A 24,207-nucleotide genomic window follows, 5' to 3' on the forward strand; every position below is an offset into this window, starting at 1 on the left:
TTTTAGGAAAAGTGGGTAATCAATATCTCATTTGTCTTTATGACCTATATCTAATGCTATCTTATAAATATAGGAATCAGTACTGCTTTTTTACTATTAAAAGTTTACTTTTTTAGACAAATATTGCTGAAGATTTTATAGCTAGGAAACTATAAGCTACTCTGGGGGCTTTATTTAATAGAGACTCCTCTGGTTATAAGACTTTGATGCCATCTCTTATAGTTTGATTATTCAAATTTCAGATTTTTGGCAGGTAAATTTTCCAGTATTACTTGGATGTAAAGGATGGACTTAGAACTGTGGTGAAAATTATATACTGAATTAAATTATTTGATCTTAACCATAAGCCTTTTTTTCTCCCTTAGGCATTTGGATTCAATCCTAAAGTTAACAACTATATTGAGAAGGCAGTTGCTGTGTTTGGCGGATTTTACATACTTTTCTTTTTTGAAAGAACACTAAAGATGTTATTGAAGACGTATGGTCAGGTAAATGGACTTTATTTAAAATGTTTGATGTTTTACCCACTCAAGTTACTTTATATAGGCATGTAAAGGCAGGAATTTTATTCTTAACAATTATGTTAACAGTTCAGGTATTTGACTTGTGAGTATGAATAGAAAGAAAAGAATCAATATATTGATAAGTATAAGAGGAAGACTTGATTCTTATTGTAGAATTTGGAGTAAATACTAACAATTTAATGTGCAATAACAGATGCACATAATTTGTTTACTCTCATATTTATTGACATGAGAAGTATGTGTACTCTAAAACATGAAAAAAAAAAAAAACCCTCAACAGAATCTAATAAATGAGGATACGTTTAAAGGGAGAGAAATTTTTTTAATCTAAAAAGACTATACTACATTTTTCTCTTATAGATAAAGACCATTAAATTCTCTTGCCTGCATGAGCAATCTTTGTTTCTTCTTGTAACATTTTCCTCTCTTGTTTTTCCATGTAGAATGATCATACCCACTTTGGAAATAATGACTTTGGCCCTCCTCAAGAAAAAACTCATCAACCTAAAACATTACCTGCCATCAATGGTGTGACATGTTACGCAAATCCAGCTGTCACAGAGCCTAATGGACACATCCATTTCGATAACGTCAGTGTGGCATCTCTGCAGGTATTGTCATTCTCTCTACTGCGTCGTTGACACTCTGTGAAGCCCGCTGTGCATGCAGCTGCATTAGTATTTTGCCCATTTAAATGTGGCAGGCTTATTCCTGTATGTGTGGGAAAAGCAGAATGTAAGTCTGTTACTTTTCCCACTTTCCCTCCATGTATTTACTACAAACATAGAAATTAAGCATGAGATTGTGAGTTTCTGGGTCACAGGCTTTACTATTCTCTAAGACTGTTTAACTATGTAAGAACTACCTAGATTTACACAATAATGTGTGGCAAAATTAATTCAGAGCATTTCTCCTATTTTGCAATTCTTTCAAGATCCCAAACCAAAGAATCCTTTTGAGTGATTTTGAAACTGAAAGAAGACTTGTAAGCTAAGAAAATTGTGTTTAGGGACTTCTTTTGTGGTCCAGTGATTAAGACTCTGCGCTTCCAATGCAGGGGGCACAGGTTCAATCCCTGGTTAGAGATCTCAGATCCCATATGCCACAAGGTGTGGCCAAAAGATAAAAAAAAACTTTTTTGATTGTGTTTATTAATTAATTGATTTAGAATTTGTATTTCAGTTTTCTAAATAATGTTAATAAGTTTCATTTCTTGAGCAAGAATTATAAGCTGGGTAATAGGCAAGATGGAGCTAGTAGTAAAGACTTGTCCTGCCAATGCAGGAGACACAAGAGATGTAGGTTTGATACCTGGGTTGGGAAGATCCCCTGGAGTAGGAAATGGCAACCCTTTCTAGTATTCTTTCCTGGAAAATCGCATGGATAGAGGATCTTGGTAGGCTACAGTTCATAGGGTCTCAAAGAGTCGTGCTCTACTGAGGACAAACACAAACACAATAGATCAGGCACTTACTTTATCTCATTCATTTTCCTTAATAACTATTAAAGGTAGAATTATTTTCTATGTGTTAGGACTACACGTTAGAACTGTTAGAATTAGAACTAAAAGGAGAGTTTATTTTCTTTGTGTTAGAACTATTTGGACCTTATACCCAAATGATGTGTGCAAAGAGGAGAATTTATTGGGAAGATTGTGGGCTGTCTAAAGGGACAGCCAAGCTACAGCCCTGGAACCATTAGAATCATTAGGACTCCCTCTCCTTCTCCTCTCTCATCTGAGAGCCATTCTTCTCTTTCATGGCGGACCGGCTCCTTCATAAATGGGAAACATAGCCCCTAGCAACTCCTGAGATTTATGTTTTATAATTTCAGTTACTAGATGGAATTGACCTGCCTCTTTCAGTCCTAAATGTGAAATTTCTGGCAGGTGTCTCCTTGGTCCATCTTGAATTAATGTTCACTTTTAGAGTCATCTCAGTGCTTAGAGGATTGGGCCCTTTGTAGGACCCCAAGGGAATATGGATGCAGCAGACGAGAGGTTATTATAAAAGGAGAGTGGGATGTTAGTGTTATTGGTGTCCATACAGTTTTCATTTGACAAATTAAGAAAGTAGAGCATTAGATGCTAAATAACCTCTCCAGGGTCTCTCAGTTCATAACTGACAGATCCACAAGCTACAAAGTTAAAATACAATATTTAAAAAGACAATTAAAAATAAAATCAAAAGGAAGCCAGCTAAGAAAAATAAGCCAGAAAAAAGAGATTTGGAAGAGGTTTTATTAGTGCAGATGACCTGAATTTCCTTCTGGAAAGAAATCATGATTGGTCTTACACTTCTTCCCACCTGATTAAGGAAAATCTCAAGTGTGTTTCAAGAGGCAGTTTTGTGTGAACACTAAGCTAACAGAGGAAATTATTTCTTGCAACTTAATGAATGATGCTTTCAGGCAAGACTTTGCAAAGAATATGTAAATGTTCAAATAGATAATTTCCTATAATAATTTCAGCTAACATTTATTAAATGTTCAAGGACTATGCCTAGAACTTTAGATAAATGATCTTATTTGGTCCTCATAACAGCCCAGGAGACAAGCACTCTTATAATTAGAAGACTGTGGCTTAGAGAGGTTAAATAAACCCAAGGACACACAGCTCCTAATGATGAAGCTTCTATCAGAACTGAGGCCATCTGATGCTGAAGCTTGCACTCTTATATGCCTTGCTGGATTACCTTCATCTTGTCACTGCTCTACTAGAATCAAGATGATAACATTAACTCTTAACAAATATTAATTTTTGTAGGGGGAAGAAGGTAATTTGGTCCAAGGTCACTGCTTTCTGAGGGCAAATGAAATTGAACTGCTCAAAAGTTTTACTTTAGTTTTAAAGTCCTAGGGCTCCTAATTTATAATTCACAACGGTCAGAAGACATGTTTACCGTCAGTACAAGCGTTGTGACAGATGTGGTCCTAGACATGATCCTGTTTTACATAACTTAGAAATGCCAATCAAAAGTCCATACTTTCTCTACTTCTGGTGCTAGTGCTAATATATAGGCTTTCATTCATTTATTCAATAAATACTGACTGAGTACCTGCTCACTATCCTAGGCACTGGGGATTTAGAAGCAGACAAATTCTTGTGAAACTTATATTCAGCAGAAATAGACAATATAGAAAAGAATAAACAAGAAAATATCAGGGGGACTTCCCTGGTGGTGCAGTAGCTAAGAATCCGCCTGCCAATTCAGGAGACATGCGTTCGATCGGAAGATCCCACTTGCTGGGGAGCAGCTAAGCCCCTGAGCCACAGCTACTGAGCCCATGCTCTAAAAGCCCATGAGCCTCAACTGAAGCTCACACACCCAAGAACCAGTGCTCTGCAACAAGAGACGCCGCCTCAATGAAAAGCCCTAGCACAGCAACTAAGAGTAGCCCCTGCTTGCTGCAACTAGAGAAAGCCCATGCACAGCAACAAAAATCCAGCACCGCCATAAGTAAATAAAAGAAAACATCAGGTGGCATTAACTATTTTGATGAAAATAAAATAGTTTTCATCAAATTTTCATAGATTTGATGAAAATCGTGGGTGATGTGGGAGTGGCACGTGGAGGCTTCTCTGATCAGGAACAGTCCCTTAAGAGGTCAGCAGAGAAGTGGATAATGAGAAAGAAGAAACAGCCATGCAAATATCTAGGAAAAGAATGTGCCCGAAACTTTGATAAGAACCCAGTTGGTCCTATACAAGGGAACTGGAAGCTGAATGGCACTGAGTTTCCCAACATCAATTCTGGAGACCAGCGGCACAGTTCTTTTAATATTCTGAACAGAAACAACTGTGGACTTGTTAACCTGGGTAAGCTACCAGTCTCACGAGAGAGCAGAATAAATCTGGGTGTCTGGAAATCTACTTCTAGAAATGAAAAGTGTACGTCAAGCAGAGAAGGTACATGCCAGGATGACTGTCGTGAACCAGGCCTTGACGTGAGCCACATAAAAAGTCCAGATGCTCATTTCCTCTGGGGACTATTTTCTGGCCATTTTGGTTGTAGGTGTAAACTCTAGTGAAGACAAATTGAGCTGCATACTGTTATTTTCAGTTTTCTCTTCACATTGCATTAAAAAAATGGAAAGAAGTGAAATTTAAAAATACTATCAGGGTCCAGATATTGCTTTAAGAGACAATAGGTAAAGAAATATGAGTCATACTTATTTTAATAATAAAGAGGCTATTTTCTAATATTTTGTATGATAAGAATATATTAAACATAGGTGACCTCAGTGATTGAACATGGCATGTAAAATTCATCACTCATTTCTATGTCCAAGTATTGCCCCAAGAATTTTGTTGATGATTCCTGTTTTTACTGTTTTGATGAAGTGAAGTTTTTCCAAATCGAAGATAATAAGCAAGAGTTAAGAAAAGTAGTTTAATTTGACATTACTATCCAAAGAACACAAATGACATAACAATCTGGATTATAACGACATGATTTGTTTTTTTTAATGGAATATGGGAAGAGCAAAAGAAATGTTATAGAATAACTAAAATGCATGACTTAGGGATATCTTTATCAATACTCATCTGGACAATTTTGATTTGTCACAGAATACTCAGAAACACTATCATGTTTAAGTTTTGTTGCCTTTGGTATTTTTTCTGTCTTCACTCATGAAAACTATAGCTTTACACGTATTTTTAAAAATTTTGTTGCCATGGAGACTATTTATCACAGTTGGAGAGAAGAAGATATTTAACAGTTTGCTAGCTTGATAATAACTTTTAAATATTTAGACACATGGTGTGAAACTTCGTTAGTACCCTTGCTTCAGTCTCAGTAAATGTCAGCACTGGAGCCTGGTGGGGGGTGTGTGTGCTGCTGTGGGTGTGTAGGAGCTTTTGTGTTCTGGGGGAACCATAGAGACGTAATAAAGAGGCAGTTATGAGGGAAGAGGAGCACAGGATGCCATTTCTCCTTGCTCAGTTCCTGCCCCTAAGTGCCATTTCCCGTCTCACTCTCTGACACTTGCTCTGTTCCTCTCTGACCACTGCACACACGTGGGGAGAAGTCACTGCTGTATCTTTGCAGCAGTGTCTGATGTTACACACACACATCCGTATGTATTTCCCTCTCGTTTTTCTCTTCTCTTTCCTTACTCTTTATCTTTGCCCCAGGTGGGTCTCTTCCCCCTGAATCTACAGCTTTGGAAGGACTGTGTTTACCAGGTTCATCAAGCATGTCCGGTACTTTGGGGAGTGTTAGCTCTTCAAGCCACTAGGGGGCCCGCCTAGTTCATTCCTACACTGGTCTGTAATCACTGTCTTTTCTATAGGAAACCTCCTATGCTTTCATTTAAGAAGAGATGCTATTAAATAGTAAATGCTAGAAGCCAGTTATTCTTCCCACAGAAGAAAAATTAATATCAGTCATTTAAAAAAGTTGACTATTGTGAATTTTATGTTGAAAATTGAAGTGCAATAAAGTAGAATTTAACTGCAAAGTGTATTGATGTTAGGGACTTTGTCAGTGATGGGTAGGACATGATATTCTACAAATATAACATTTTTGAGGTGCTTGGTTCTCCATGAAAATCCAACAGATTTTAAATATAGTTCATTCATTCAAGTATTTATTAATATATACTTGGCCTTATTCTGAGTACTGAGATACATCAATGGGACAGAACAGACAAACTTTCTGCCCTTCCATAACATAACTTAAGTATTCTGTAGTATACAGAGATATTTTACACAAAAGTGGAAAGCATCCTTTTTTAAGTACAAAAATCAGAAGCTCTGTATGTATGTGTGGGGCTTGCTTACTGCTCTTTTTCCTCTAGTGTGGTGGGTGTTTCTCTGTTCTTACCTGGAGATGGAAGGATGGTATCTATCCCTGGCTGGCCAGGAATGTTGGGAAGGAGGGTGGGTGAGGAAAGGGGGCTGGGACACTGTGAATATCTGACCTGATGCCCTTGATTCAGTCCCATACTTCAATCCAGCCTTCAGTTTGCTTCATGTCCTAGAGTTGAGGGCTTCTCTGGTTCTGTTTTCCCAGAGGGTAAGTCTCTAGTCTTCATGTGAAGTGGTTTCCTTGCTGAATTGACTTGGGAGCAGTCATCTCATGTTTTAATTGCTCCCTAAATAAACTAACGATGAATTCCTTTTTTTAAAATTAATTTTTATTGGAGTATAGTTGCCTTACAATGTTGTGTTTATGCTCTGCAGCAAAGTGAATCTATACATTTACATATATACCCTCTTTTTTTGGATTTCCTTCCTGTTTAGGTCACCACCGAGCATTGAGTGGCGTTCTTGTGCTGTAAAGTCGGTTCTTATTAGTCATCTATTTTATGCATAGTAGCAATAGTGTATATATGCCAATCCCAATCTCCCAATCCATCCCACCTTTTCCCCTTATTTTTAGCTCCATTCTTCCTCTGCCACCTTCAGAGGTGCTTGCCTGATGCCCCCGTTCCCCAATACTTCTGAGGTTTTGGGCCCTGCCTCATTTTGTTTCTTTTGACTTTTTTCCTCTGTAGAGTCAGAACTTGTCCTCCTCTTTTCACCCTCCAAAATAAATATCTCTGTGCTCTCATCTTCCATTCTTTCAGTCCTTGTGACTTTATGTCTTTTTTAGTCTTTAATTTTAGGACGTTTTGAGAGGGATGAGAGAAAACTGTGTGTCTAGTTTGCCATACTGCACCAAAGACCTGTTTACTATATTAAATCATGTAATTTTTGAGCATCATAAGATTTAAAAACACAAGTCAGTTATTTTATTTTATGGGGTTATACTAGCAATTAGTTAAAATTGAAAATGATACATGTATTAAATCATATAAGAAGTGGTTCTCGTTGGTCTTGATTGACAGATTCTTACAAAAGCATTGGCTGAATTAGAGGCAAAGGATGTCCTTACACAACCATGAGGAGGAATTCTGAGCGCACCTTGGTTGTTCGTGGCGTTAGTTTCCTCATTGGATCCATCTCCATGCTTCTTGCTCCTTACAGAGTTTTATCAGGCGCTAGTCAGTGTCTTTTCAAAGTCATGAAAATTTTTACCCGAATCCACTCTCAGTGTAACCCATGTTTGACTAATACTAACTTGCTTTCATTAATCTTTAGGGAATGCTTTCTCACATTTTCAGGAATAACTGTTGCAAAAAAGTTTTCATTACTTCACAGAATTTTCAAGGCAACCTTTTCTTTAATGATCAGACTGTGAAGATTATTTGGAAGCTCTGTGAACTTTGCTGTCTCACTTCATCTGTTACTTCCTGGCTCTGGGTCCTCATCCATATCCTCATACGCTCTCCACCTTCCTTTTTGTGTCAGAACTTGTATCCTTTCTCTTTTTTAAGGCTGTCTGCATGCTAAGTTGCTCAGTCATGTCTGACTCTTTGTGACCCCATGGACTGTAGCCCACCAGGCTCCCCTGTCCATGGAATTCTCCAGGCAAGAATACCACAGTGGGTAGCCATTCCCTTCTCCAGGGGATCTTCCCGATCCAGGGATCGAACCTGCATCTCCTGCTTGGCAGGTGGATTCTTTTTTTTTTTTTTTTTTTAATTTTTTTTTCCATTTATTTTTATTAGTTGGAGGCTAATTACTTTACAATATTGTAGTGGTTTTTGTCATACATTGACATGAATCAGCCATGGATTTACGTGTGTTCCCCATCCTGATTCCCCCTCCCACCTCCCTCCCCACCCCATCCCTCTGGGTCTTCCCAGTGCACCAGCCCTGAGCACTTGTCTCATGCATCCAACCTGGGTTGATGATCTGTTTCACCCTAGATAATATACATGTTTTGATGCTGTTCTCTCGAAACATCCCACCCTTGCCTTCTCCCACAGAGTCCATTCTTTACCGCTGAGCCACCCAGGAAGCCCCCTCAAGTATTTGTGTATAATTTAAAAATTTACTCTGTAATCTCTGAAATTTCTCTCTGGAATGATATAAGTGATTTTTTTCTAGGCAGCAGACTATATTCTTCACATTCATTCATATCCTTTCTGAAGCATTCCTGTAATCCAGCATGCATTTGAGTACCCTTTATTGGCTAAATGTTAGGACTATAAAGGCAGATTTCTCACAGGAACTTATTAATATTTCTTTCCTCTTGGAATTACTCATTAAATGATTTCTGTGACATAACACTTTTTCTCTTGTCCCATTTTAGCTACTATTTTCTTGATGTTTTCTCAGAATCTGCTTTTCTCCGTAGGACAACTGGGAGGAGGAAACAAGGGCTCTGGAGTTGCATGAGGCCAGTCTTGTGTGATTTGGGGAAAGTTAGTCAACATCTCTGAGTCTGTGTTAACCCATCTGTGAAATGAGGGGCAAAATTCTTCATAAATTTTTGTGAAAATTATTTATTATGGGCCAACTCTGTAACAATGTGTCTGGCGTTACACACACACATCAGTATATATTTCCCTCTCTCTTTCATTCACCTAGTTTTTTTCTTCTCTTTCCTTACTTTTTAATCATAATGATCTTATTAAATCTTTTCACTTCACTTTGCATTCCTCTGGGATAACTTTTGAATCTGTGTGCATAATTATTAATGTTTACAGATCATCATTTAGAAGAGGGCTTCTTATACTAAGCTAGGAAGGCTTCTGAATCTGTCTGTGGTTTTTTTAGTGGTATAGAGAAGGTAAAAACATATAGAAGTCCATGCTTTCTCATCTCGATTATTTACTGTTTTAAAAATTTGAGTGACTTTCCTGGAAATTAAAGTTTGACTTTTAAAACTTGAAGGCTTTTTGGTAAGAAAGACAGCTTTTTGAATATACGCTGTTGACTTCTGTCTGATAGACTAGGAGAACTTGAAACATTTACTTTCACTGGAATAAAACTTTAAAGTCCAATATAACATGCCACTTGAATCATATTATCAGTTTTTGCACTGCATATTCTTTCAGAGTTGTTCAGCTACCCACTCATTTGTCCAGTTGCATCTGTCATGCTCTGACACATTCAGTTCATTTGAAAGGACATTAAAATGACACCTTAATTATGTAGGGAAGACACTTGGTTGTCATGTTATTGAAATAATTGGGGTGCATAAAATCTTTGAAGATTGAATTGAGTTGAAGTTAAGTGCTGTTAACTTTTAAAATCTGATATAGACATTTTCTACAGATAAATTCTAAAGATGAAAAATTTAGTGATATAAAACATAAAAATAGTCATTCGAAAGATGAGATAGAGTGCCAGTGAATAAAGTCACAAGATTAGAGGTAGTACATAGAATCTAAGCTAAATCAGAAATAAAATAGAGAGGTTTGAAATGTCAACTGAAGCGACTTTCCAGAAAGGCAAACTATCCATGAAGGATCATTCTTGCTCTTCTGATAAAATAATGTGTCAGATACATACATTTGGCAGAAGCATTTTAGTTGATATCAAGTGTGGGGAGGGCCTTAGGGTTATCTGTTGTTCCTTAAATTAGCCAGTCATTTGGCCAGCTAAGACATCCCTGTTCTTACACAGGGTGACTGATAGCATCACCATTGACACAGAAAATTCATAAAGAAGGAGTTGGTACTACCAGCTGGGAGAATCAAATAATAATGTATGTGAAAGTGCCTTGAAATGTAGCCAGAGTGAAAGTATTAGTCGCTCAGTTGTATCTGACTCTTTGCGACCCCATGAACTTATAGCCCCCCAGGCTCCTCTGTCCATGGGATTCTCCAGGCAGGAACACTGGAGTGGGTGCTCTTCCCTTCTCCATAGAATCTTCCTGACCAGGGATAGAACCTGGGTCTCCCATATTGCAGGCAGATTCTTTACTATCTTTGCCACCAGGGAAGCCCCAATGTACCCAAATCCACAGTTTAATCTATTTGAAGGACAAGCAGTTGCTTAAGGGTCTCAGTCAGGGACTGCTGTTATAGCCAAATGAAAATGGAATGTTTCAGTTAATCATCTGATAAACATTTAAATATTCATGGTTAATATTTTTGTAGAGTTTTTAATTTTAATCCATTTTTATGTACTTTCAGGTCCATGCAAACATAATTAAAATGTTTTGATTTCTGGGTATAGCTTATAGACTTTTAGGCTTTCTTTTGCCTCTGTAAATAGACACACACAATTTAATTTCTGTTGAATAATTCATATTATAAAATAATTAAAATTTTTAATCTAAAAAAAGAAAAGAAAGAAAAGACATTAAAAAATAAGACATTCCCAGAGAAGACTTCTCAACTTCCCTAGAAATTGCCAGAGAAATACTGACTGATTTCTATCCCATACACTTTTTGCCAAAGAATCTTTAAAAATTCACTGAAATGAGTGAGTACTCCTCATAGTGGACAGAAACCTTTTGTGAGTTATCAGGATAAGATGCCAAAAATTGCTTGGTTTCCAGTTCGATTTATAAAGTGCAGAGCAAAAGAGAAAACAGAAGATCTGTTTGATGTTGGTGGGAAAGAAGGAAAGACGTTTGATAAGAGTTCTGGTTAGTGTTGGTCTATCTTGGCAAGAGTTGGTCTCCTGGGGTTGAAAGATCAAAAGTGAGTGCATAAGCCTGTGCTTTAGGAAAAAATTATAGTGTGATTAACAGAAATGAAACAGTCAGAAAGAACGTTGGAGGAAGGAGGGGAGGAGGAAAGATGATTCAATTTTCTCTAAATGAAAACATTTTTATTGCAGCAAAACATATATATATATATATATGGAAAAGTGTACAGCAAACAAAATAATTTAATATATACTATGGATGCCTTAAGGTACTAGGGCTTGTCTCATAGAACTTCTGTGAGAAAGGTTGGGGTACACAGCTAGACTTGTAAGAAATGGGTCATCGGGTGTGTCCATAGGTAATTTTACTGAATAACAGCAAATCACTCTCCAAGCTGTTACACTTACTTACACTCTCAGCAGCAGCAGAGGAGAATTCACATTTTCTCCACAACTGGAGAATTGCTTTCTTTAGTGATTGTTGGAAATTTCAGACTTTAAAAAAATACCTATTGCTTATTTAGTGAATTTGTGACGGTGTCTTTCTGTGATTAGCCTTTGTTTATTTCTGATCACTAGCAAAGTTAAGCATCTCTTTATATGCTTATTGGTCATAAGTTTCCTTTTGTGTTTCTTGTTCATCTGTCTCACACATTTTTAGTTGAGTTGCTTATCATCTTTTCTTATTGATTTGTATTATAGAAAGATTATTCTCAGGCTTGTTAAAATGGCAAGGAATACTTTATTTAAGATTATAGAAGTAGGGGTCAGCTCTACTGCTATAGAGTAGAGAGATGGGGCTCAACCTGGAATATAACAGAGACAGCTGAGGATTTATGTCTAACAAGCAGAGTGAGGCAGTCCGTGGATAGAGAATTACCAAGTGGAGACAGTAAGAGTAGGAGGGATCCCCCCTTTTTTTTGGCTGCTCTGAGCTGCAGGAAGAACTTCCCTGGCCGGGGATGGAACCCATGTGCCCTATGGTGGAAGCACAGAGTTTTAACCACTGAACCACTGGAGAATTCCAGGAAGGATCCTTGTTAAACCAACTTGACAGAATCTTGCTAAAGGCAGACCAAGATGGTCAGATATCAAGAATACAGGGATTCTTACTAAACTGACTTAGCATGATCCCTGCTACAACTGGACTCTGTACACAGGCGCAAAGAAGCCCGAGAGTGAGGTCTAGTCGAGAACTGGGCTCAGAGGATCCTGGCTAAAGTTTAGTCAAGGATAGTCTTTGTCATTTGGAGTTTTGTATATATTCTGGATGCTAATCTTCATTGATTAAATGAATTACAAATATATTCTCAAAGTCTGTGACTTCTCTTTTCATGTCATTTAAATTGAATTTTTTCAAGTTTTAATTTTAATGTAGTAAAACATATCAATACTTTCGTTCAAGATTTTTGCTTTCTGTATTTTGTTTAAAATAGCTTACCTTTGCCAAAGTAAAGAAGATATTCTTCTGTATTTTTTTCCAAAAGATTAAAGTTTAATATTCCATGTGGAATTTATTTTTATAGTAAAGGACCCAGTTTTTTTCTTTCTGTATAGATAAGCAGTTAATCTAGCTTCTGTTGTTGAATAGCTCATCTTATTGCTGCTGTATGTCACGTTTCCATATATCACTGTGCTTATATCTAGACTTTGAATTGTCTTTAATTTATTAACAAATTTCAACCTTATTATCTCAATGCATTAATTATTATAATTTATAGTGAACATTGAATGTCCTAAGACAAGGCTCTTTAACTTGTTGTTTTCATTGAAAATTATTTTTGTTCTTTCATGAAAATATCATTTTGGGGATTTTTATTGGCATTGCATTGGACTTAGAGATCAGTTGAGGGACAGCTAACATTTCTGTGAGATTTCAGATTTTCTTTGTTTTGTAATTTTATGTAGAAATGTCTTTAAAGTGTTCTGTTAGATTTATTCCTAATTACTTTGTAGGTCTGTAAGCATTATAAATGTATCATTTCCTACTCTATTTTCTAATTATTTATTATGTAGAAGTAAATTGAATTCAGTATATTGATTTTAATCCTGCAGTATTGCTGAAGTCTTCTATAATTCTTTGTGTTTTATTTGTTTGCTCTTTTGGATTTCCTATGTAGATGTCAATGAGTAAATAAGCAAGTTTTTTTCTTTATAATTGTTATAACTCTTTTTCTTGTTACATTGGCAAGGACTCACAGATACTATTGAGTAGAAGTAGTGATAGCTGGTGTTTTGTCTTGTTTCTGACTTTGACGGGCACACTTTTAAATTTGGAAGGTGGCTGGCTCTGTTTTTTTTTCTTTTAATAGATACCATTAATTAGATTGAGAAAGTTCTCTCATATTCAGAATTTACTAAGTATTTTTCTCAATGTTGAATTTTACTGGAATTTTTTTCTTTCTCTGTACTATAAACAAGTATGGATAATCTATACTTAGTTAATTTTTTTTCTTCTAAAATTGAGGAGTCTTAAAGTAGAGTGAAAGGCTAAATGAATAGATAATATTTTCTGGCAAAAATTGTGTCATTTCTGAACTCTACAGTATTATTCACTAGGTATTATTGATTAGTAACATGAAAATTAGAGCAACTTTGCTTTGTCAAAAGAACTTGAGCCAAAATAATGCCATTTGCAGTAGCATGGATGAACCTAGAGATTATCATACTAAGTGAAGTAAGTCAGAGAGAGAGAGAAAGACAAATAGTGTTCGATATCACTTATATGTGAAATCTAAAAAAATGATGTCAATGAACTTATTTACAAAACAGAAATAGACTCAGAGATATAGAAAACAAATTTATGATTGCCAAAGGGGAGGGATAAATTGGGAGTTTGGGGTTGACAGGTATACACGACTACATATAAAATAGGTCAATAGCAAGAACCAACTGTATAGCATGGAGGACCATATTCAATATCTTATAATGACCTATAGTGGAAAAGATTCTGAAAAAGAATATATATATAATATATAGCTGAATCACTTTGTTATATACCTAAAATGAATACATCACTGTAAATCAACTGTATTTCCATAAAAACTTTTTTTAAAAAAAGAAAACTTGAGCCAGATAGATCTGAGTTGAAATTTTGATTCACAACTAGTCGGGTTACTATACTTTTCCTAAAACTAATTTTCTTTTCATCTTTAAATTGGTCAAAGTCTCTCCCAATAAGGATTATTAGGAGAATTAAATCAAATTATTTAAAAAGTAATGAATAAGCGTAGCTGTGAAGTAACTATTAAATTTTATTACTACCACTACCATACTACCAAGTATCACCATCTTGCTGAGAAGGTGTGGGGATGAAGTGAGTGGGACAACAGCCAGCTTTGTGTGTGGCCTGAAAGCCACAATGTTCTCTATTTCAATCACAGAATAAGGATCGGGTAACTCTTGATCGAGTAGGAGAGTTGGTATAAAGTTGTGGGCTCTGGTGTCAGGTTTATAAGCACAAATCAACTGGAAGGAGGAAAGCGTTTTATGCAGTGGGTTTTCTGTGAAGTTATGGTGGGGTACATTTTAAAGGTTCAGAATTGATGGATTGCTTTAGTATAGGAACAATTTACAGTCAAGAGTTATGTTTATGAAGGTTTCCAGAATAGTTGAGAACAAGGTTTTCATGGATGTTTGCAGAAAACAAAACCAAATAGCAAGTTTGAATAAAGGATATGAAGGCAGTTGAACTCCGAGGTTATTTGTTTTCCCTTTAGACCAGACTTCTCGGTGTCCAGGTACATTAGAAGAGACTTTGGTGCACAAAGTCCCTCGCAGTAGGCAATTCTGTCCTCAGGGACACTGGAGAGGAATATAGAAGGAAACAGCCAGGGGCTGGGGTGAGATGGAGCGTTCTAGGTGTCCAGGTGTAAATAGAAGACATCTCATAGGTCCTCAGGATATCGTACTCTCCTTGATAATGTCTGCTTGCATTGCCCTAGCACAGAGGAGTGATTGAGAATACTTGGTAAAGAAAATACACGCCCAGGGCTGAGAGTAGATAGTGCTGTAGTAGGAACCTTAACAGGTATTGTGTTTAATCCCTACAACAGTCCTGTGAAATAGGTATTAAATCTGTCTACAGATTTAATTAAGACTTAGTTAAATAACTCACACAGATAATAAATGGCAAAGTTATGATGAGATCCCCTCCCGGGGTCTTGATTTGTAACCTCCTGTTCCTTCTGTAAACGTGCATGACATGACCTTCCCAATGGGAACATTGCTCTAATCAGTTCTGATTTCTAACAACGAACTTACAAGTTAATTTCTGCAGTACAATTTGAGGATTGCCAGCAGAGTGAAACCTCATTAATTTCGATTCTACTTATGTATCATAACTAATAACTTATGATTTGTTATATTTTCCTTTTAGACTGGGTTGTAGAGTACTTGAAGGTGAAAATGAAAGTCGTTCAGTTGTGTCTGACTCTTTGTGACCCCATGGACTGACTATACAGTCCATGGAATTCTCCAGGCCAGAATACTGGAGTGGGTAGCCATTCCCTTCTCCATAGAGTACTTTGGGTATCCTCTATAAAAATTGCTTTTGAAATAATATGTTAGGAAGATGCACCTAAAGTTTTCAAGTTCTCTAAAGAAACACCAAGTTGTTACTATGGAATTGAGATGCTACATTAGTCTTACCCATACAACATGGTGGGTTTTATGAAGGCCTTCCGTCTCACCTCATGCTGGCTGTGGATTTTGTTTGTTTGTGTAAATTCTTGGAAGCAACAGAAGTGTACTTATCTAAACATGTTCTATACTAAATTGCTTTCACTAATCAAGCAGGACTTATCCTTATTTAGAAGAATTAGTGAGGTTTTACTCAATTAGGCTTGATGTCAAGTTAATTTTTCCTCCATTAGCATAATGAAGAATTGCTGTGTTGCTTTGTTGTGCAGGCTGATTGATAAAAAAATTGAGAATGAATGCCAATACATTTTTCTTTTGAAAAATGAGAAAAAAAGAAGAGGTTCAAGTAAATTATTCTGGGCATCAGAAAGAGTTGCTTAGTTTTACTGTGTCCTTGCTTAATTTTATTATGCAAGGCAGGATACGCAATGGAAAAAATGTAAATATATATTCTATTGCTGGTGTGTCTTTAACATCAGCTTTTTCAAATATTTTAAGGTTGAGTTATAAAAGATGTCCATATCATAAACACTGAACTTGCCAAAATAGGCCTCTTTATATCTGCTGTTTGCTCATTTAAAAATATTTATGTGGTGCTATATTCTTTACATGCTACATCTTGCAGTTTGGGAATACTGGATCAAGACCTGGTGAGTAAGTTTTACTCAGTGGATTGCATGATGGAAAATTTGCCAAAGCATGAGATGTTTTAGTGTAATAAGTAAAAGTCATGTCCTGAGTAGAAGCTCTTGGGGAGGTGAAATTTATTCTATATTCTGTTATTCCGTGTTATATTTATTCTGTATATTTAAAAAATAAGAATCCTAAATTAGAAAGATCACAGGGCTGAAGTATCTTGCAAATGAACTGTGGTCTTGCCAAGATGTTTTTTGAGTTTGACACTGCTACAGTCTGTAGCAGAACATCAGCAGATTGTTACACGCACACACATGCACGCACACACATGCACACACACACACACACATCCCTTTAGATATTTATCTGCTTATCTTTTCCCATCCAGTTTTAGGTCTGAGGCAAATGTCCTGATCACACATAGCACTTTTATAACTATCAATACTTCACTGATTATCTTAGTGAATAAAAATAATTGAAGGTGTTTAAGACCAAATTAAGTATTTGCTGTTAATAAATGTACCATCAGGTTACAGTCAGATCATTGATGGGAGGTGAAATTTGATTTTGCTGTGTACTTGCTTTTTAGATAGGCAATTTTAGTCCCTTTTTGAGGATTTCAGTGCAATTAGGTTAATAGCTCATTTCTGTTAGTTAAGTTGTGACTTTCTCCTGTCTTTAACTTTGCTCACTATGTTGATCAGTGGCCCAATATATCCAGACCTGTTATAAGTTTGAGTTTTTATCAATCAAAAGGAGAGACCTTAATGTGTAAGCCTCCATTTCTTTCTTTTTTAATATTAAAACTTGATTATTCAGTTGGTATTTTTTTTTCAAACCTTAAACTTTTTATTTTGTATTGGGGTATTGCTGATTAACAATGTTGTGGTCAGGTGAACAGTGAAGAGACTCAGCCATACATATTCATGTATCCCTTCTCCCCCAAACCTCACTCCCATCCAGCCTGCCACACAACACTGACTAGATTTTCATGTGCTATACAGTAGGTCCTTGGTTCTTCATTTTACTATAACAGAGTGTACATGACCCCATTTCTTTTTAAAATTATTGTTTGCTTTCTATTTCTGACATCAAGTATCAGAGCATTAAAAGTTAAAAAAAAAAGAACAAACTTTATTGAATCTTCTTCTGCTTAAGATTATCAAATTGCTTAACAAGCATGACTTTATTAAACCTTTATAGCAACTCAGTGAAGGCAGATTAAAGAAAAAAAAATTCAATAGCTCAGAAGACACCAGTAAAGATTATTACTTTTGAAGTGTTAGTAAACCATGCATCTGGCTTGATGCTTTCTAGTTCATCTACTTTTATTATTAGGTTATAAAATACATATCAGAAAAACTGAAGTGAGGGATCATCAACAGTTTTCTAGGTTGTAAAACGAGCAAATCTAGAGATTGTTTTACATTTGGAAAGTAAAATTACAAAAATTCTTTACTGGGAGGGTATCATTTTTGCAGAAAATTTCTCTGGATTCTTTGTAGTTTTTGTGACTTTGACCAAAATTTCAGTCACTTAACTTATATATTAAAATAACAAAGGCAGTCTTAAAGTTAGCCTTCTTTTGGGGTAATGGTTCATGTCCTGAATGATATCCTGGTCTATAGGCCACATCAGTGAGGCTGTGTTAATGGGCAGAAGGATGGTATTCAGTTTTCCATTCTGTCGTTCACTCATGTATCCTGTGATCACATGCCCAGCGCCAATCTTTGTTCCATACCCTGGAGATGTTTGGGGCAAATTAGACAGAAAATGTGTCTGATCTCTGGCACTCTATAGGCACACGGCCTAACATGATAGGGTTACAGATGCTGTCAGCGGGTTGAAATGTGGTGATGTGATGATGTCTGCATATCCAGTTTGGGTGGTCAGGGACATATTTAAGCTAAAATACAGACTATAGGAAGCAGCTATGCATGCAAAGATCAGGGAGAAGAAGGTCAGTGCTGTGGAAACAGAAAGTGCAAAATCTCCAGGGTGGGAAAGAGTTTGATTGGTTTTAGGAATTGAAAGGAGGTCAGAGTAGCTAAGGCACAATAGATACTGGTATGAAATGACATTGAGGAAAATTTTAGATCGAACTTTTTCTTCAAAGTAAGTGTTCCTGTGTTCTACTTAAATAAGTATTGATCATCCCAAGTAAGCACCTGGTTCTAAAATTACATTTTACTAAATGTAACAAATTCAGGAAGGGACAGTCAGAAAACTGTATCTTTTTTCCAGTCTGTACTTTGGTCTGTAAACAACAGATTATATGGAGTAGATTTGAAAGCTGGAGGATGGTGTTTTATCCCTTCAGCGATTGGAGGTATTATTTTAAGTGTGTCTGAAGTGTTAGCAAACCTCAGCACATCAGCTTAGTGTATTCTACTCAGAACCAGAGGTACTCGAATCTGGCACCTTTCGGGATGGAAACTGGCAATAGCAATAAAATAACCCATTATTGTAGCAATAAATTACTGAACTCAAAATTTCTTATCTGGAAAAACTCGGTCCTGAGCGGCCTTTTTTGCCTTCTATTGCATGGGCTTAAGAGTCAAATCATCTTGGTCCAGTGGCTTTTCCGTCTCCAGCGAGGTGGATTTTGGTCCTGGCCTTACCTCTACCTCTCACATCACTTCCTCTGTGACTGGATGTTAGAGGGACTCAGCTCAAGGCATTTAGAAGAGCTCCTTTCAAATGGTGAGCACTCAGTGGTGTTAGTTGCCTTGTTGCTACTATGATTTTCATCCTTTCCTCCAACAATCTTCTTAAAACCGTGTAGCTATCTCTGAATTAGATGCAAAATGGCCACTGATTAAAACCTTCAGTGCTTTGGTGGTCACTGGGATGGCTGTAGAGGTGCTGACATCTGCTGACTAAAGTGTGATTTTGGCGTTCCATCAGTCCATTCAGTTGAGCAAAACAAGTCTCCTCTCCCCCTGATTTATTTTTAAAAATTTATTGAACACCTCCATATATATATATTCAATTAATTTTTGGATGCACAGTGCAACAGGCATGTGGGATCCTATCTTAGTTCCTTGACCAGGGTTGGAATCCAGGCCTCCTGCAGTGGAAGTGCAGAGTTCTAACCATTGAACCACCAGGGAAGTCTCAGCTGTGTTAAATTTGGGGCTGAAATGAAGATGAAATCTTTGTCTGCTGGGAGCTTTTGATCTGGCTCCATGACATTAAAGAATTGGTAAGAAAACAAAGAACAACAAAAACACTTATGCACTTTCAGAGATCTTTTTTTTTTTTTTTTAATGTAGATGAACCAGTTTGGAATTGATTAAGGAACATTTTTCTATGCAAAACCTTCCCACACTGTATAAATGCCCATTATGTTTGCTCTTTGGAGAGATTGGAATAGAATAGATGCTGCATATGACAATGGTTTGTGAATTTGTCATGAGAAAAAAATGTACTTTTACTATTACTTCACCTTCATCTATTCAGACACCAAATGTTCAGAATGCTTGTAGTGCTACATACTGGATGAACAGGAATGAATAAGAGGAAATAAAACCCCACCTTTCCTGGAGATCATAGGCATAGCTTGTTTGGCATAGAAGTTTAAATAATGTCTCTACTCTTTTTTAGAGGTATGACTCTGGGCATTGCTTAATCTCTTTATACTTCAGTTTCCTCATCTATAAAATGGGACTAATAACCTCTTAAGGTTATTGTGATGATTAAATGACTTGTATGACTGCTATTGGGCTTCCCTGATAGTTCAGCTGGTAAAGAATCTGCCTGCAATGCAGGAGACCCTGGTTTGACACCCGGGTCAGGAAGATCCGCTGGAGAAGGGATAGGCTACCCACTCCAGTATTCTTGGGCTTCCCTTGTAGCTCAGCTGGTAAAGAATCCACCTACAGTGCAGGAGGCCTGGGTTCGATCCCTGCGTTGGAAATATCCCCTGGAGAAGGGAAAGGCTACCCATTCCAGTATCCTGGCCTGGAGAATGCCATGCACTGTGTAGTCACTGGGGTCGCAAAGAGTTGGACACGACTGAGTGACTTGCACTTTCTCTACTACTGTTTTCATTCTTATTCTTCTGTGCTCCCTGAGTATGTCCTATGTCTTTCATGCTCAATTCCTCAGTATAAAATTTCTTTGCTTGAATATAAAGAAATACTGTATATGTGGTCCAGTGGTTAAGATTCTGAGCTTTTAATGGAGTGGGTGCGGGTTTGATCCCACATGCCAAGTGGCACAGCCAAAAAATAAAAAATAAAAACAACGAAACCCAACAACAAAAAGCAAACAAACAAAAAGTGGAAACAAAGCCAATAAAATTACATCTTTATTTTAAAAAAAGAATATATATATATGTATGACAGAGTCACTTTCCCATACAGCGGAAATTAACACAACATTGTAAGTCAGCTGAACCTCAATAAAATTCTTCTTTTCTTTAACCGGTGAGCAAATCTGCAGAGAATCATATTTATCTCTTTAAGAGGAAAGGAGGTCCTGGTACCCTATCACCTGTGTAATTCTCACCCCTCACTCTCCACATACTAAGCAAAGATGCTCTGTTTTACTAAATTATTGAGATATATAGAGACCCGGGACTGGCTGCCATCTCAGAGAGCAGGGTTAACCCTTTGTTGCTCACTTTGTTCACTACTGGCACACTGCCTGTTTCTTAACACCCCACTATGGCCATCATTGCTTCTTCTATTGCAGTGACTGCAGCCGGCACTTGCTCTTGTCCTTGTCATCTGTCATCCCTGGTCTCTTATCACTTTCCTGAGCTTCTTGCCCTAAGAAACTTGTGCTTCTAGTTCTCTGCAAATGAGACAGCCCACCTTCATCTTTTGCAGGCCTGGGTAGTCAATCACTTGTAGTACACTGGGTGGGATCTTCTGTATTTCAGTTCATTTCACATAATTCATGTCAGATGGTAATTACACCACAGGCAGCTGCCGCATGGGGGCGGTTCCTCTACCACATCCCACCCTCCTCATGTCTCCTCATCTGAACTATTCTGTAGGACTTAATAATGAGCAATGTAGGTATCCCTGCCTTTGGGGAACCTCATTTTTTAGGAGCGCAGCAACAAATTTCTCCAACTTACATGAAAACTTAACCAATTTCCTAGTGCCTTCTGAGTCCCTTTAAGACTTCTCAGTAATAATGAGGGTTGCGTAGGTTGGGGAGTACATTATGCAGGCTTTTTATAAGAAATGGTATTCTGCTTCCCGAATGTATCAGAGCATTAATGCTCCCGGTCTGTAGAAACAGTAGGTTTCCTTTCAGAGTGGTGTAAGTGGTCCATTAGGACAACTGTAAATACTTAATTACTATATACTTTAAGTTTCATTGGCAAAATAGGAGCATAATTTCTTGAAAACCCCTCAGATTTCTCTTCAATTATTTTTTTAGGATAGTAAAGTGATATGGTCCCCAACTGAAAATGAGAGACTATTATTTCAACTCCTAAGGAGCTAAACAACTTCAGTCTCATTTCACAGAAGAGGCAGAGGGAAAGGAAACCATTTTCAAGGTTTCTGGAAATTGTTATTTTCTTGTTAATGGTTATTTTCATTGGCAAGGAGAGTTTTGAAAATGGTTATGAAGTTTTTTCCTGAAACCAAATGACTAGAGACTAAGTACATTTGAATTATATTTGGTTATAGGCATTAAAGAATAAAAATAATTTCTCCTTTCTCATGTGAAGTTTGATTTTGGTTTTAGTGAGCTGAGACTGACTTCTTAGGGCTAGAGGAAGGACAAAGGAATCATCAGCTACAAAGTCCATTGAAATCCCTTGAAAATATAGATATAAAAACAAATCCATTGAAATTTTATATTGTATATTGCTTTTAGGGCTTCCCTGGTGGCTCAGTGATAAAGAATCTGCCTGCAGTGCAGGGGACCCAGGTTCAATCTCTGGGTTGGGAAGACACCCTGGAGGAGGGCATGGCAACCCTCTCCAGTATTCTTGCCTGGAGAATTCCATGAACAGAGGAGCCTGGTGGGCTACAGTCCATGGGGTCACAGGGAGTCTGACATGACTGAGGTGACTAAGCAGCAGCAGAATAGTGCCTTTAACTCTTTATATCTTTGTGTCTATTTTATCCTTCTTGCAAGTTTTTCTGTTGAAATATATTCAATAGTATGTACACTGGAGAAGGAAATGGCAACCCAATCCAGTATTCTTGCCTGGAAAATCCCATGGATGGAGGAACCTGGTAGGGCTACAGTCCATGGGGTCACAAAGAGTTGGACAGGACTGACCGACTTAAATCAAAAAAGTATGTACAGAGTCTGGGATTGTTGTATGGGGAATGAGCAGATGAGTTTGAATCAATCATCCTTTCCAGAAGAGATGGCATTTTCAAGTAAAGATACAAAATAGAAAATGGGCAATTTACAAAACTTGGGGCAAGGTATGGGTTAGCCGCCACAGACGAAAGTGCAGTAAACCTGGAACTTGAAATGGTGAAACTGTTAGCAATCTTATGTCCAAAGGGAAGGGGGAGGAAGAAGTTTACTAGAACTTGGAGGGAACTAGTTTTGTACAGAAAGCCAGTGCTCAGTGGAGCAGTGATCTTTAATTAGGGTCATAGCCAGCCTAAGTTACCCACCCCCTCCCCACCAAAGAGGGATCCCAGGGAATAAATACCCCGGTCCCCGTCTCCTCTTTCTCTCCAAGTTTATGTTAGAGCACTTTGGAATCCCCCATGAATGGTCTTCATCCCCACTAATCTGACTTCTTTGTGTACAGGCCAGTAAGCATGGCTAATGAAAGGTGCCAAATGATATTTACAGTCTTCTTGTGCACTTATTATTGAGACCATCCTAGGGGATAGCCTCTTATGAGATTCAACAGAATAGAACGGTCTTCCCATTCTGGGCCTTTTACAAGTGGTCTGTCTATATATTTTTCCCCAGATCTCTGCCACCAGTTTCCAACCCTGTTTTTTGAAAGTCTCTGTTCACTCGGCCCGCTCTTTGAGCTCTCACTTGTGAGTTAGTGTAGACCTACATCTCAGGCCATTACTTCTACTTGAAGTTCAGCATCACACTTAAAAGTTCTGCCCCCTTGGAGGATTTATCCTTATCACTGTATTTTAAGTTCATTGTGAGTAAGATTGTATAGTTGGTTGGTGCTGGAACACTATTCACAGTTAACTGGCCATAGGAAACACTCCATGTAGCCTTACTGTTGTTGAGGAAAAAGAGATGCAGTATTAGGCTTAGGTTATGAGGGTCTGAATCAACTGCCATTGTAATTTGCTTGTATCTTCAAGGCTGGTATGGGCTTGTTTTTGTTCAGAAATTTGATAATGGAATGCTGGTGTGGGCAACTGAATTTATGGCTTGTTGGATCAGATAACTTCCAGTTCATGTTGGGCATGATCTCTCACCCACTTGATGTCCCATGGGCACAAGATAAGTCTCTCCAAGGACTTAGGAGCAAGCAAGTCACAGCTTTTGAGATAAAAATTGTGTGTGTGCATGCTCAGTTGCTTGTTTTGTCTGAGTCTTTGTGACCCTGTGAAGTGTAGCCCACCAGGCTCCTCTGTCCAGGAGGATTCTCCAGGCAAGAATACTGGAGTGGGTTGCCATGCCCTCCTCCAGGGGATCTTCCCGACCCAAGAATAGAACCTGCATCTCTTATGTCTCCTGCACTGACAGGTGGGTTCTTTACCTCTAGCGCCACCTGGGAAGCCCTGAGATAAAGAATAGTTAATGGCAAAAGAGGGCATGGTGTACCCTAACATCTTAGGGGTCTGTGCTGTGAATTCTCTGACCAGGGCTTGCCAGAAGGCTCCTTTCAGCATCCTTATCTGTCACAGACTTTTCTAATAACACTTAGTCTGCTGGGTTGTAAGAACCAAATGGCAGGAAAACTTACAGCACAGCCTAGATCTTGCAGAACCCTTTCATGTTCTGGGTTTTGCTGAAAAAATGCAGCCCACCTATGGATAACCACTGTTCCATTTCCCCATA

General features: G+C 37.7%; 1 protein-coding gene across 3 annotated transcripts in view; it reads left to right on the forward strand.

Moving 5' to 3' along the window:
- Positions 1-24,207, forward strand: part of SLC39A8 (solute carrier family 39 member 8) — a 78,866-nt gene that overhangs the window by 40,942 nt on the left and 13,717 nt on the right. For all 3 annotated transcript variants that reach the window (XM_043871382.1, XM_043871380.1, XM_043871381.1), the window contains exons 5-6: positions 366-488; positions 968-1,135. In XM_043871382.1, coding sequence (XP_043727317.1) covers positions 366-488; positions 968-1,135 — 291 coding nt within the window. The remainder of the gene's footprint in view (positions 1-365; positions 489-967; positions 1,136-24,207) is intronic.

The sequence above is a fragment of the Cervus elaphus genome, chromosome 17 (assembly GCF_910594005.1).
Source record: "Cervus elaphus chromosome 17, mCerEla1.1, whole genome shotgun sequence".
Classification (NCBI taxonomy): Eukaryota; Metazoa; Chordata; class Mammalia; order Artiodactyla; family Cervidae; genus Cervus; species Cervus elaphus.